Raw genomic sequence first — 17,003 nt, 5'->3', positions numbered from 1 at the left:
AAGGTAACCGCAGGTGTGGACATTGTTCATGCTGTAGGTTTAATCCCCAATGGAATATCTTGAGATTTGGAGGGATTCAACATAAAGCTACCTCCCTCATTACCTGCAAAAGTAGGTACGTGGTGTACCTCATTAAATGCATATGTGGGAGGTTTTACATAGGTAAAACTATTAGAGGTCTCCACAAAAGAATTAGGGAACATCTAAATTCCTTATCCACAGGAAAAGGCTGTATGTGACTGATTGATCATGTGAGGGAGGATCATGCAGGTGACAGCTCGACTCTTAGTTTTGCCGGCATAGAAATATTGCATAATTTACCACAGGGGGGCGATAGACATAAAGAACTCCTCAGACGAGAGAGTAGATGGATATTACGCTCAAACGCAATGGGACCCCTGGGTTTAAACGACAAAATAGATATGGGTATATTCCTGTAGAAACCCGATCTCCCTGGGATATGTGCTACATGTGTAATTGCAGTAATATGGTATTTTTTTTAAATTGCTGTATTGCTATTTGTCTTTCAGCTGTGACATGGTTTGCCCTGACACACAGAGGTAGGCGCCGGCCAGGTGCAATACCTGTTGGGCGCAGGTAATTCCGCGTCACAGGCTGTCTGTTTTAAAAGACCAGGTGAATTGAGAACTTGATTACGGGCCAGAGGAAGCACTTAGGTGCGAAACAGCCGTCGCCCATTCAGCTGGTTACACCACTGAATTTGTTGTCCACTACCCACTGCCAATAAAAAGAAGTTTCGTATCAGCGCAAAAGGGGTGAGTGCCGTCAGTTTTTTCTACTACTTGCCTACGATGCTCACTGGATGTAACTAGCTCGTTACACGTAGGACAGAGCACCGCCAGCCAGCACTCCGGTTCTATAGCAGACTCACTCGACTTCACCCTCATTGACGTTGTCTGTGCTATTATAAAGAAAAAAGGTTGTTACTTATTTGACTGCAGTGCCATTCCGCCTTTTTCTCCTTAACATACTCTGGCACACATGGCTGACTTTATGTTAGGCTTCCTTTCCCGTGACCCTCACGTTGTACGCATTTTGGCCAACACCGATTATTGGTTGTTCACCCTTTTCAACCTCCGCTACAAAGATAATTTCTCATCTCTTATTCCTGTGGTGGAGAGGACGAGCAAAATGGTGCAATACCAGAAGGTCCTTGTGGAAAAATTGCTCTTACTATTTCCAGCTGACAAAGCTGGCTGCATAGTACGTAGTTCCTAGGCCAATCAAGGAGGAGAGACGAGGGGACCACACAGCAGTTCCAACTAGTGTTGATCACGAATATTCGAATTTTTAATTTTTATCGCGAATATAGGTACTTCTAAAATTTGCGAATATTTCGAATATAGTGATATATATAGGCAATTTCGAATATTCAATTTTTTCAGTACACATGATCACTCCCTGCTTCTAGCTTGTGGGCCAATGAGAAGGCTGCAATATATTTGACTTTAGGATTAGTGTTGATTGCAAATTTTCGTAATGCTAATATTTTTATTGCAAATAAAATTACAACTTTTTTTTTTTCGAATATTCGCTATATTGCTATATATTCTTGTTTTAGAATATTACGAATATTCAAAAAAATGTTATAGCAATATAGCGAATATTCGGAAAAAAACCCAATATAGAGCAATTTAGCTAATATAGCGCTATAATCTTTTTTTTAATACACCCTTCCCTCTTCAGAACAGAGAGTGCCTGGTTTAATACTTGGGTTCTCCCGTTGACTTCCATTGTGATCAGGTGCTCGGTAAGGACTTTACAATGCACTTAGTTTAGCCGCAGTTGCTGCTTTCTCAGATTTCATTGAGGGTCACATGACCTGTGATGTCAGATACTCTCCCTGCTCTGATGATGTTTCGTGCACAAGCCTGAGAGAGCAGATATGTGTCTGTACACAAGACGTCACTATGTTGGCCACACCCCCTCTGCACTGGCCAAGCTGTTGTTGTCTGCTCTCTCTCTGGAATCTTCAGAAAAAAACTAACCCCTTCAGTAGCACAGACTCAGGGCTGAAGGCTTTACTGAGTAGCTGCAGGCAGTGAGGAGACAAATGTTGGGCACAGGGGCTGACAGACTAGAGGAGTTCTGCAGAGCATTGCACAAGAACAGGTAGAGGGAAAATCCTGTGTGTATCAGCAGTGTCATTGTATAGCTGGGACTTGTAGTCCTACACATATTACATGCTTCTGAGTCTCCCAGCAGGCAGACATTTCACTCAGGGCAGGACTTGTATTCACTCCCTTAGTAGAGCAGGAGGAGGGGCACAAATTTTCATGAGGAAAACCTCATGGATTGTTGTTATTGCAGGTAAACAAAATGCCAGGAGAGAACCAGGGAAATTAGAAAGTATATATTTTTTTGCCTAAAACTTGCTTAGCTTAATTATATATTGCTGCCTATTAGATTTACAGTGCTATATATTTTTTTTCATAACTCAGACAACCCCTTTAAGCAATTTAAAAAAACAACAACCTGTTACTACAATATGCAGTGCAATCTTCAGGCAGCTATACAGCAGGAAGAGCAGATTGATAGTTTTGTGGGAAAATATACAGTAAAACTTTGCACAAGTATATTTCATCTATTTCTTTTTATGTTTCAGTCTGTCGTAAAAAGATATCAACAGTTTCCCCCATAACAGTGACCTCTACAGTACCCACCCCTTTAACAATGACCTCCACAGTGCATGCCCCTTTAACATTGACCACCACAATGCCCGCCCCTTTGACAGTGACCTCCAAAGTGCCCGCCGCTTTAACAGTGACCGCCAATTTAGCATTGACCACCCATTTAACAGTGACCTTCATAGTGGCAGCCCCTTTAACAGTGACTTTCACAGTGACCGCCTCTTTAACAGTGACTTTTACTGTGCCTGCCCCTTTAACAGTGACTTCCACAGTAACCACACCTTTAAAAGTGACTTTCACAGTGACCACCCCTTTAACATTGACTTTCACAGTGACCACCCCTTTAACAGTGGCTGCCCCTTTAACAGTGACCACCCCTTTAGCAGTGACCACCCCTTTAGCAGTGACCGCCCCTTTAACAGTGACCTTCACAGTGACCTCCCCTTTAACAGTGACCTTCACAGTGACCGCCCCTTTAACAGCGACTTTCATAGTGACCGCCCCTTAAACAGTGACTTTTACAGTGGCTGCCCCTAAACAGTGACCCTCATAGCGCCCGCCCCTTTAATAAAAGTGACCTCCACAGTGCTCGCCCCTTTAAAAACCTGGAGTAAAACTGTGTTTATGGCAGTTGGGATTTGAAGAGAAAGACTTGCAGGCTTGTATTGGCTAATGTGGGTAATTTTTGGGGAATATCTCAGGAACAGTACATACTAGAAAGCTGAGACCCGGTCTAAAACCTTCCCGGACACCTGATGTACCTGTGTGCCAAATTTGGTGAAGATCAGTCCAGTCATTTGGTCGCGCATAAAGAACATCTAGACATCTAGACAGACCGATATAAACTCATTTTTATATATATAAGAGATTAATAGCATTCTCTGTGTGAGTGTGTATAGAAATAGCTGTCAGTCACAGATAGCTGTACATGTGGGGGGTATTATTAGTGATTGCTAGTATTCTCTGTGCAAGTGTGTATACATAGATAACTATCAGTCACTGATAGTTGTACACAGGGGAGGTGTTACCAGTGATATACACTCACCTAAAGAATTATTAGGAACACACCTGTTCTATTTCTCATTAATGCGATTATCTAGTCAACCAATCACATAGCAGTTGCTTCAATGCATTTAGGGTTGTGGTCCTGGTCAAGACAATCTCGTGAACTCCAAACTGAATGTCAGAATGGGAAAGAAAGGTGATTTAAGAAATTTTGAGCGTGGCATGGTTGTTGGTACCAGATGGGCCGGTCTGAGTATTTCACAATCTGCTCAGTTACTGGGATTTTCACGCACAACCATTTCTAGGGTTTACAAAGAATGGTGTGAAAAGGGAAAAACATCCAGTATGCGGCAGTCGTGTGGGCGAAAATGCCTTGTTGATGCTAGAGGTCAGAGGAGAATGGGCCGACTGATTCAAGCTGATAGAAGAGCAACGTTGACTGAAATAACCACTCGTTACAACCGAGGTATGCAGCAATGCATTTGTGAAGCCACAACAAGCACAACCTTGAGGCGGATGGGCTACAACAGCAGAAGACCCCACCGGGTACCACTCATCTCCACGACAAATAGGAAAAAGAGGCTACAATTTGCACGAGTTCACCAAAATTGGACTGTTGAAGACTAGAAAAATTTTGTCCGGTCTGATGAGTCTCGATTTCTGTGGAGACATTCAAATGGTAGAGTCCGAATTTGGCGTAAACAGAATGAGAACATGTATCCATCATGCCTTGTTACCACTGCGTAGGCTGGTGGTGGTGGTGTAATGGTGTAGGGGATGTTTTCTGGGCACACTTTAGGCCCCTTAGTGCCAATTGGCCATCGTTTAAATGCCACGGGCTACCTGAGCATTGTTTCTGACCATGTCCATCCCTTCATGACCACCATGTACCCATCCTCTGATGGCTACTTCCAGCAGGATAATGCACCATGTCGCAAAGCTCGAATCATTTCAAATTGGTTTCTTGAACATGACAATGAGTTCACTGTATTAAAATGGCCCCCACAGTCACCAGATCTCAACCCAATAGAGCATGTTTGGGATGTGGTGGAACGGGAGCTTTGTGCCCTGGATGTACATCTGTCAAATCTCCATCAACTGCAAGATGCTATCCTATCAATATGGGCCAACATTTCTAAAGAATGCTATCAGCACCTTGTTGAATCAATGCCACGTAGAATTAAGGCAGTTCTGAAGGCAAAAGGGGGTCCAACACCGTATTAGTATGGTGTTCCTAATAATTCTTTAGGTGAGTGCATATTCTCTGTATGTGTAGTCATAGATAGCTGTCAGTCAGTGATAACTATACACTGGGGTGGTGTTATCAGTGATATGATAGCATTCTCTGTTTAAGTTTGTATACAAAGATAGCTATTAGTCACTAATGGTTGTACACAGGGGAGGTATTATCAGGGATTGATAGCATTATCTGTGTAAGTGTGTATACAAAGATAGCTATTAGTCACTGTTTAGTCACGATTCCTGCACCCTGCTACTGTATCTAATGGTCTAATATTAAAGGGATTCTGCAGTTTGTCTAAACTGATGATCTATCCTCTGGATAGATCATCAGCATGTGATCGGCGGGGGTCCGACCCCCGGGACTCCCGCCGATCAGCTGTTTGAGAAGGAGCGCTGTCGCCTTCTCACTGTTTACAGCAGGCCCAGTGATGTCACAACTAGTATTAACTGGCCTGGGTGGGGCTAAGCTCCATTCAAGTGAACAGAGCTTAGCCGCGCACAGGCCAGTTGATACCAGTCGTGATGTCACTGGGCCTGTGGCCTGCATCCAATCAGTTGAGGATGATCTATCCAGAGGATAGATAACCAGTTAAAACAAACTGCAGAACCCCTTTAATGTTATCTTTGTATTTATTTCTAGGTCCTTCAACAGTGTGCATTTCTATTATTGTTATTGTTGTGGAAATTTTATTATGCAGACATTATGTATCTGTTTTGTTAATGTAATGTGCTTGGTTCACCAGCAGGTGGCAGCGTATATGGCACAGCTATACTTAGATAGAATGGAACTCACCATTTCATTCTCCTCCCTTTGGGCAGAAGTGGACCAGTCCTGCTTCCTACCAGAAGGGAAGGGTTGCAGTTCTAGTTAGTTCCAGTTTAGACTCCATATTGGAGCTGAAAAGACATTAAATAAATTGCAGCCAGAGGAAATTGTTCTTTGGCTGGAGCAGGAGCCACAAAAGGGAAGTAGCTTGTAGAGCCTCCTTACTCCTTGCTAATTTACTTACTGAGTTGTCAGGATAGGGACAACAGCCAAAGGCACCCCAATCCAAAGATACCAGAACCAATCAAAAGTCTAGTAACCATAGCAATGCACACTTAAATTGCAGTCAAGCTTACATTGAGCCCTCTAGTCTGGTACAGGGTACCAAAAGCCATGCCTGATAATCAGGATAGCACCCTATTGGACCGCAGCGACCCACCAGCAGCTGCAGCCATTTGCATAATGCCTTTCACTGCAATATCATTTCAGGGTCCCTTGGCTCACCAAGAACATCTGCAGTAGATCAATGAAACTCAAAGAGGAGGATGACACATGACCTCGCCAGATGGAAGGCTCACAGGAGGAGTGCATTACAGGACTTGATAAAGAAATAGGAAGAAAGGAAAAAGATGGAGAGGATGCTTAGTGGAAGAAGGTGACTAATCAGAAAGAAGAAAAAGCATAAAAACAAGTAAAGAAATAGTGGAGGAAAAAGAGCGCAGAGAAAGGGAATTGTATGACACCTATGAAAACTCCAAGACTTCCTCTCTGCTGCCTGCTAAAGACATCACCTTTTATGGCACTACCTCCAACCACTAAAAGTGACCTATCCACCAGTGAGGAGTCCACTGATACTGCTCCATGCACTCTGGAACCACCACAGAATGTGGAGCTCCTTGCTTTGAAAGACTAAGGGTCTTTACTGCTCCCCGGAGAACCTGTCAGGCCAAGGCTTACAGAGGATCCTCCAGAAGAGGGCAATCCTGCAATTCCAAGTTCTGCCATGGAAGGCCACCAGTTGATCACAGATGAAGTTTCTGCTGGAGTTGCAGCTGCAGAGAGCACCAGATCTAGCAATGACAGTGATGAGGACATTGGGTAGCTTAAAGAAGGACTTTTGCACCTTCAACTATGGGACCCAGGAGGAATACTTCCAGACCCTCCTGTAAGTGACCTCGTGCTGTGAGGAAAACCATCCATTGGCCTACTGGAGTCATAACGTGGACTGTGCTTGAAGGATGAGAACTGGTTTGCCCTTTTGTTTGCTTTTGTTGCCCTTTGATAGAACTCCAAACATCAGCCAATAACTATTTCCAGGTTGCACATGTTGGCACCATACTTGATGTGCATTACAAATGACTTTTTCCTTTTTGCACTATGTGTTTCAGTTTTACAACATTATAAGCCAGTACCTAAAGAATGAAATCAAATGTGTACCTGAGCTCTTTGTGACCTTTGCTGTGACATTTTTGCACCAAAGTTTTCAAGTTTTTGCAATATCCAAGTATTTTTGGAGAGGGACAACAGCTAAAGACCCCCAATCCAAGGATACCAGAACGACCAAAAGTCCAGTAACCAGACCCAAGCAGAATTTAGCACAGCATAGAGAAAGAGAGAAGACTTATTAAGGAAGCCTGTCAGTTTATGCCAAAGCCTGCTGGAACCAAGAGAAAACCTGAATGTAAAAAAAAAGCCAAAATATTGTCTGGAATAAAGTTTACCCAAGTAAAGCTGCTGTTAAAGTTCACCAAGGGCTGGACTCAAGTTATTCTTCATCCCCTAACTGAACTATTTCCCTTTTGCTTCAGAGCCCAAGCCTGCGATCCCACTCTATTCAGGTAGGAGCACCATGACACATATAGGAAGCACTTCACCACTCGGCATTCCACTAAACCTTTGGGGCGGCATGTTGCAACTGATAGCTGTACATGGGGAGGTATTATCAGTGATTGATAGCATTGTGTGTGTAAGTGTGTATACAGAGATAGCTGTCAATCACTGATAGTTGTACACAGAGGAGGCATGTGAGTGGGGGAAACGTCAGTGCATATTATGGGGCGAGTTCTAATGAGCGATTCCATTATGGAAGCGTTCATTATTACGGGAGAACGGGGAATGATGAATGCAACGCTCCCTGTGCGGGCTCTGTACTCACTGCTTTCTCATCTTCATCGACCACATGCTGTGCTGTGACCTGTGCACAGCGTGAGGACATTGGTATGTTCTCTGACCTCATGCTGTGCAACAGGGTGGGGTCAGAGCACAGATTTTTTTTTTCTCTGATCTGAGGTCTGATTTACATGGGGGTCTAAATTGTGGGCCTTATTAACACTAGGATCTGATCTGAGGTCTGATTGGGGGTCTTATTAATATTGGGGTCTGTTCTAAGTAATGAGCTGATGTCTGATTAACATTGGGGCTCTAAGCTGAGGTCTGATGAAAAATATTTTTTATTTTGCTCCTCTAAAGCCTAGGTGTCTTTTATGGGCAGGTGTATCTTATAGGGCTAAAAATACAATACTGTATATACGGTAAATGACAAGTTTAACTGACAAAACTATACGTTAATCTTCTTGGCAACTTCAGTCACAAAGGGGTATTTTTTATTAATGTTTATAGCAATCATTTTTTTCAATACATTTTTGCCTATTTTTTTTTTATTTCAGTCATTGAAAATCAAGTACAAAATATTGTCTTTCTTTGGCAGCCATCACATAGAGATAACCTAACCTCATAAACACTCACTTAAGCCATATTCTTATCAGATTGATAAGAGTTTAGCTATAATGAATGTTTAAGAGGTCAAAAGATCAAAGATAAGACTTTACATGATGCATCAGTTGACAGAATTTTTAACCCCTGTGTCTCAAAAACGAATGAAGATGTTAAATAAAGACCAATTGAAAAAAGTATTTAGCCCAAAATGAGTAAAAATTCATCATATACAAAATACGAAGGTGTCCATAGCCTCTAAGAGCCAAAACAGGAAGCATAATAGATGGAGTAACTTAAAAAAATATATACTGTATATCCAGAAAACCATTAATCAGTTTTTATGAACACAATTACATAGAATATTCATATATAGGCCAAGTAATACAAAAATAAGTATTTTTAAATTATGTCTTATCTCTAGTTATAATAGTTACGGTATATGTTGTGTGACAAACTTAGTAGTGGGACAACCTTGCCTGTGGCTAATGAAATATCTAGATTTTTAAGATACACTGTGTGAAGTTTTGTATTGTCTTCAGTTCTCTACCACCAAATCCAAAAAGTTTACCTACAGATATTGTCATTCTGCTCTCACATTAGACCTTTTTGACAATGTCTAGTTGTACATTAGGAACATCAGACTATGTGCTCCCTCATCTAGTGTCTTGTTTCATTTTTTTCTACTCAAACATATTATCAAAGTTTCTTTTGACCTTAAACCTAATTCTTTCCAATTTTCTTTTCTTGAACGTTGTCATGACTACGAATATCAAGTGATGTTGATGCTTTATATGATGTCATTCCGTGTACTATGGTATCTGCAGGAAAAATGAGTAGCTATTTTTGTGATGCTGCTAAATTAAAGAGGTGATTCATACCGGGTCAAAGATATTTTTTTAGTTATCAGCAATCCATTTGCAAGCTGATTCTTCCAGCTTCACCATAAATATGTTCATTATGCTCAGAAAGGGGTGCATATTTATTTCAATGTGTAATGAGCAATACGTCACTGCCAATTCCTTCATGACTAGTCCTTCTTTTCTCCATCATCTGCCATTTGGGCAAATCCAGGAGGCCTCCATAAAAATGAAAATAATTTTTATCTAATGTGTTTGACCAGCTATAGTCTTCCCCTGCCACTTAGTGTGAAAGGTCCCTTTCTTCAGACAGGAGAGCCACTGATGCCAGCTGATGAAAACTCTCGTGATACAGACTACAGCTGAGACTGCATGGGAAGACCACAAACTATTAGCAACATGGCTTATAACCCTTCTGCGGTCATCAAAATTTTGTCCCATGACAAACACTTATCCCCTATTCCTAGGATAAGGGATGTGTCTGAATGGCGATTGTCTAACCGCTGAAGTACCTGCCAATCTTGAGAACAGGGACCCTGTGTAACCCATTCAACTCTATGGGACTGCTGGAGACAGTCAAGTACAAGCTGCACACTTTTTCTGGCAATTCCACAGAACTGAATTGAGCGGCAGTGTGCATGCATGATCATCACACCAGTCAAGTAGAGGAACACAAGGCCCTAGTTTTGTGTCTGGCAGGACCCCCAGCCCCTGCTGATCATATATCCCCCATTCTGTGAAGAGAGCATAAATATTTGCCATGGGACTGCTGCTTTAAACATTTCCAGAAGTCTTTACATTTCTGCTATGTACCTTGCATTATCTCCTTGTATTCTTTTGGAGAACACTTGAAAAGAAGCTGGACAGGCCAAGTACAACTTCTGCCGAGCTTTCCCTGCATTAATGTATGTAAAATAGTGGCACTCATATTTCTTATAATGAACTACCAATGAAGTAGGGATTTAACATTTTCTGCCTACTTGAAGTTGCTTTGTTTTGTAATATTTTAAACATTTGTTATCAGAACCATATTTACTTACCAAGAATGACTACAAGGCTATATTTAATAGCTTTAATTTTGGCTTTTGATATGAGTCCTCGATGACTGTATCGAGCACTGAAATTTCCATCTAGGAGAAAAACAATTAACCATTACAAATAAAGGATGAGTTGACAAATTTACATTGCACAAATAATTAAAATTTTTACAGTATATGCAAGCAATTCTGAAAATAAATGGATGAAGGTAGAATGAACCTTTACATTTGTGACAGATAGACTTGTGAAAGTAGGGTCAAAATTCAGGAATAATTGTTATCTTTATAAAATATTTGTCTACCACCTAGGGATTTTTTTTATTTATTTGTTTGCTATACAGTGCTCTAAATCACTTTCCTAAACAAGGATTTAAAATACAACATTCTAGAACATTCTATAAATTTGGTGCATTCTTTAAATAAGTTTGTCTAATTTAACAAAATGTATTGGTTGTCAAAATGTTGGTGCACAGTGCCTCTTCAGCCATGACCCTTTTCCTGCTAAGCAATTCCCCTTGTCAAGGCAGAGAAATTATGGAAAACATAATAAATGTGGTGTCATGCATGCAGAATTGCAGACCATTTTTGGTACAAACTAAGCCTTAATTCTGCATTAATTAGCTTTGTAAATCTTCCCCAGTAAGCATGCCTCCCAACAGTCCTGGACACGGTGGGACGGACCCGGTTTTTGTACACAGTCTTGCGGTCCCAGGTGGGCTACAGCATGTCCTGACTTCAACTGCATCTCCTTCCTGAGGACACAGATTCAGTTGAATATAATTGTTAAACAGGGAGCTGTAAGCTCCCTGCTCCACAGTCTTGCGCTTGCTCCAACAGGCAGACGAGATGCAGTGACATTATAGTGTCTGCTAATGTGAGCAAGAGAGAGCACAAGTAAGGGCAGCGGAATGTGTCTAAGTGATGGTTACTGTTGCATTTTATTACAGCACTTTCACTATTTAAAGGAGGCGTTAAGGGGGCAGCGCTATTGTAGAGGGAGCACCAATATGTCATTCTTACTGTGAAGGGACACTTAGGAGGTATAACTACTGTGTCCCACTCCATAGTTGTAGTAGTAATAGAGCCCTGTATCCATAAGGATATTTGCAGTATGTCCATTGTGCAACATGTATGTATATTGCTGTAATTCTTGCTTACACCTTACATTTAGACACACCCAGTCACCTAGGTGGTGCGAATGCTAAATACTTACATATAGAAAAGGTTTCAGGAAGTGCAAGGGAGTGGAGTGGAGTTTTAGCTCAGTGAAAGCAAGGTCAATCTAGACTAGAGCACTAATGTACTGTATGGTCAGTAGATGTTTAGTCTCTAGCCAAGGGAGCCTAATCCCAATAGAAGTGACCCAGTGTGGCAGAGAGTATAAGGAAAGCCTGGGAGCGCTAGTGACAGCAAGTCTTCGAGGTAGCATAAATATAGTTGATTATCGGTGCTCTGCTCCACAGCTCTCCACCTTCAACTGCTGCAGCGTCTGTCTGTAAACCCACTGACTGCTCAGAATCAGTCTTGCAACAAGCTTCATAGAAATACTGACATAGCATAGAGCGGTTTTAAAAGTTCACAATACACTTTATTTTACTTACAAGATTGTATTCTTGAGTTCAACATTATATATAAAACAATGCCCGACCCAGGTTTCGCTCCTGCTTCATCTAGGGCATCCTGATTGTTCTCTCAGGTATGGTATTTATCTTATGTAATACCTTACATCATTTCTAGTGTTGATTGAACACCAAAGTGCTCAGGTGCTCGAGTAAAACACTTTGGGATGCTCGGGTGCTCTACAGAGCACTAGAGCACAGTGGCGTAGCGTGGGTTGCCAGCACCCGGGGCGAGCCATGTATTGCGCCCCCCCCCCCTCCCAACCTGTGGACACGCCCCTTTTACAGCTAATGTAGCAGTCCTATGTAACACCACAGATAACATGGTGACAACGCTCTAAGTACAGATGATGTAGTAGATGGGTATAAGGCCCCAGAATTCAGAACACGCACAGTGTGACCTGAAGTCTGGGGCCAGGATGCAGCAGGGATGCGCCAAATTCTCAATCCACCCCCCCCCCCCAACCCTACCGTATAACAAATATGTGTTTGGACATTACATACATCACTACAAAATATACAGTATAATACAGCACCACATACCTCATCCATCCAGTGACGTCTCCTGTGATGTAGACTTTCCTCAGCATCTTCATTCAGAGATAAGACCGCCATGACACCTTCTTTCAGCCACGTCACATCTCTGCAGAGTTTTATTAATATTAGTTATTATTATTATATATAATGCCCCACTCTGTATAATGACCCCTCTGTAATATTAGGATATATAATGGGCCATTATATATCCTAATAATACAGAGGGGGCCATTATATATAATAATTATCCAGAGGGTCCATTATATATCCTAATATTACAGAGGGGTCATTATATATAATAATTATACAGAGGGGCATTATATATATATAATATTAATACAGAGGGGGCCATTATATATCCTAATATTACAGAGGGGTCACTATATATAATATACAGAGAGGCCATTATATATTATAGTTATACAGAAGGGGCCATAATAAATAATTATACAAAGGAGCCATTATATATTATACAGAGGGGCCATTATAATAATACAGAGGGGCCATTATATATTATAATAATACAGAGGGGCCATTATATATTATAGTTATACAGAAGGGGCCATAATAAATAATAATTATACAAAGGAGCCATTATATATTATACAGAGGGGCCATTATATATTATAATAATACAGAGGGGCCATTATATATCCTAATATTACAGAGGGGCCATTATATATTATAGTTATACAGAGAGGCTATTAATAATGGGCCCTCTGTATAATTATTATATATTATGGCCCCCTTGTATAATTCTAATATATAATGGCCCCTCTGTATTATTATAATATATAATGGCCCCTCTGTATTATTATAATATATAATGGCCCCTCTGTATTATTATAATGGCCCCTCTGTATAATATATAATGACTCCTTTGTATAATTATTATTTATTATGGCCCCCTCTGTATAACTATAATATATAATGGCCTTCTGTATAATGTATCATGGCCCCTCTGTATAATATAAAACGGTACCCATTCTTTAAATATACTGGCCACCTCCATAGTGCCCCCAGTATGGCCCCCAGTACTTACATAAAAAAAAAAAAAAAGTACTCACCTCTCTTCATCACCTCTTGCAGTCTTTGCTTGGGCGTCCCGGCGCAGGCAGTCAGGAAAACATCACCGTGGCCTCCTGCGCCGCGTCATCGCGTCATCTCGCGAGACCCGGCGCAGGCAGTCAGGAACACATCACCGTGGCCTCCTGCGCCGCGTCATCGCGTCATCTCGCGAGACCCGGCGCAGGAGGTCACGGTCATATAATCACGATCTCCTGGACTCCTGCGCCGCTCTACTGCGTTTTAAAGCTTGATGCCAGGCGGAACGGAGGGGATGGGAGCCATAGGCTTCCATCACCCTCATTTTACTGCCTTCTGCCTGGCGCCCCCTACAATTTGGCGCCCGGGGCAACGGCCCCCCTGGCCCCCCCCACGCTACGCCCCTGCTAGAGCACAATGGAAGTCAATGGGAGAACCAGAGCATTAAACCAGGCACCCCCTGCTCTGAAGATGGGAAAGTGTCTGGTTCACAGAAAAGGTAAAAAAAATTATGGAAACACCACTGAAATGTTTCGGGAACAGCACTAGGAGTATGTCTGTATGCGTCTTGGACATCCAGGTTGCTGCTGGGAACGATGTTGTCTGATTAGTACACCACTTTTACAGACTGACAATAATACGCACAAAACCGAAGATAAAATTGATTTTAGAGGACAAATTGTTAGGAAACATTCTTTCCTGTATATAAAGTGCAAGGGCTGCAAAAAATTACAAGGAATAGGCACTCTGATACAACCTGTATATCACATAAAGGAGGGCCTCATTCACATTGTGGTGCAATTGTTCAGGTAGTAGGACTCCTAAAGCCTATGCACTAAGTGAAAGGGCTGCCAAAATTGCAAAGAACTGACACTCCAATACACCCTTTATTACACAAAGGAGGGCATCTTACACACCCTTGAAAAATTTTGATTGATGTCCTTCTGGTGACCCTCAAAAACATTAGGAGTGAGGATCTGCTGCTGAGCTGACCATCTAAAACATTAGGGAAAAGGGTCTTCTACTGAGCTGACCATCTAAAACATTAGGGATGAGGGTCTGCTGCTGAGCTGACCATCTAAAATTCCTCAAAGTTGGGTAAAACCTCACAGAGGTCAGACATCCATTCCCACTTATCGCTTGTGAAGAGCAGAAGCTGACTGGAAAGGCGACAACCATGTTGCAGATGGTATTCCACTACTTCCCTCAGCTGCTCACAAAGCCTGGCCAACATGTGGAATGTGGAGTTCCAGTAGCTGGGTATTTGGGCTTTCATTCACAGGCCTGGGGTATGGACATCTGTACGCTGCACTGGGACACAGAAGTGGATGTGCTAGCTGATGGTGCTTGAGAAGGTCCAGGTGCATGGCGGGAGGCCTGCATTTTTGACAGGGGATTGGCCAGCACGCAGGCGCGTACATACAGGGGTCGCAGCGGTCGCAGTTGCGACCGGGCCCGGCACTCCAGGGGGCCCGGCCGCCTGTGGACCCCTGGCCCCTGCAGTAGTGCTGTACCCACGAAGGCAGCTGGGGCCCGCAGATTTTAAAAGTTTTAATAGTATATGGCCGGTCGGGCCCCGGCCTCTATGCCTGGCCGCGGTGGTGCAGCACTGCGCACTCACAGTAAGTAACTTACGCGGCGGCCCCTCCTCCATCCAGGGCTGCTGCCAGTGCCTCGCTCCAGACCCGTGACCCTCGCACCAGGTCTCGCGGGATCACGCTGCTTGACGGGAGGACGCGGCCGACGCACACCAGAAGACTGGATTATGAACAAGACGGCGGGAGCAGAGCAGGTTCAGAGTAGGTAATTTTTTTTTTTTTTTTTTTTTTTTTAATAACACAGGGAGCATCTGGCACAGTGGGAATCGCAGCAAATCCTTCATAGGGGCCCTATATACAGAGGGGGCAAGATATATATATATACACACATATATACACAGGGCCCCTGTATATATATCCATGTTGCCCCCTTTGTATATATTCCATTTGTCCCCTGTGTATATATTCAATTTTTTGCCTCCTCTGTATATATATTCCATTTTGCCCCCTGTAACTGAGAGGGACACATATCTGGCCATAACTACTACTGTGAGGGGGCACATATCTGGACATAACTACTGTGAGGGGGACACATATCTGGCCATAACTACTGTAAGCGGGACACATATCTGGACATAACTACTGTAAGCGGGACACATATCTGGACATAACTACTGTGAGGGGGACACATATCTGGCCATAACTACAGTGAGGGGGCCATATCTGGCCATAACTACAGTGAGGGGGCACATATCTGGACATAACTACTGTAAGCAGGACACATCTGGCCATAACTACTGTTAGGGGGACACATATCTGGCCATAACTACTGTAAGCGGGACACATATCTGGACATAACTACTGTAAGCGGGACACATATCTGGACATAACTACTGTGAGGAGGACACATATCTGGCCATAACTACAGTGAGGGGGCCATATCTGGCCATAACTACAGTGAGGGGGCACATATCTGGACATTACTACTACTGTGAGGGGGCACATATCTGGACATTACTACTACTGTGAGGGGGCACATATCTGGACATTACTACTGTAAGCGGGACACATATCTGGCCATAACTACTGTGAGGGGGCACATATCTGGACATAACTACTGTGAGGGGGGGCATATATCTGGCCATAACTACTGTGAGGGGCCACAAGGAGGACATAACTATTTTGAAGGGACCACAAGGTGGGCTTAATTACTGTGAGGGTCCATAAGGTGGGCATTAGTACTGTGTAGTAGTACTTAGGGGAAATGTATGCTATACATTGGCATGGCTCAGTGTTACAGGCCAGCACAGCGCCCCCTGCTGGTGATTTGACAGAGGCAGTCACCATCCCTTCCTTGTGTGATTATTCTTTTTTTCTCTATCACCACAGGGACCTTGTTCTGGATCCAGTGGACTACACGCCGACCCCAGCGACACCCTGGATGAGGTAGGACCAGATTTTATTAGTTAGGACTGGGTGAGTGTAGCCATGCATTGGGCTTAGGGCTCTTTCACATGAGCGGATGCCGTGCCGGTAATCTGCTGCTTGAAAGAGAGCCATGCCCCATCCCGGACAGCCGAGACACGGAGCATTAACACGATTAATAATGCTCTTTGCCTCTCTGTGATCTATTTGCTACAAAATCACAGTGACAACTTTATCTCACTGTGATTTTGTAGTAAAAAGGTCACAGAGAGGCACGGAGCATTATTAATCCCAATCCAGGGGACCCAAGTAAATTCTTGCGGCAGGTGGGGGGGGGGGGGCGACAGGGAGGGGGCCCCATGGATCAGTATCGCACCGGGGCCCCATGGATTTTGTGTACGCCACTGCCAGCGCGTAACACAGGGGAAGAGAAGGCAGTGGTGTGACCAGCAGACACTGATTGTGGACCCAGGTGATCAGCCCACCTATTAGGATGCTTTGATGCCATGTGGCGGATCATGCTGGTAGTGGTAAGGTTGCTAGTGTACACGCCCCTGCTCATTTTGG

At 43.1% G+C, this 17,003-nt stretch overlaps 1 protein-coding gene across 1 annotated transcript in view; it reads right to left on the bottom strand.

Moving 5' to 3' along the window:
• The window catches only part of NPSR1 (neuropeptide S receptor 1), a 776,755-nt gene that overhangs the window by 186,408 nt on the left and 573,344 nt on the right, over nt 1–17,003 (bottom strand). Inside the window, exon 7 of the mRNA XM_044294353.1 lies at nt 10,277–10,366. Within this exon, the coding sequence (XP_044150288.1) occupies nt 10,277–10,366 (90 nt within the window). The remainder of the gene's footprint in view (nt 1–10,276; nt 10,367–17,003) is intronic.

Source organism: Bufo gargarizans, chromosome 5, assembly GCF_014858855.1.
Source record: "Bufo gargarizans isolate SCDJY-AF-19 chromosome 5, ASM1485885v1, whole genome shotgun sequence".
In the NCBI taxonomy this organism is placed as follows: Eukaryota; Metazoa; Chordata; class Amphibia; order Anura; family Bufonidae; genus Bufo; species Bufo gargarizans.
This window is presented reverse-complemented; position numbering and strand designations above follow the sequence as displayed.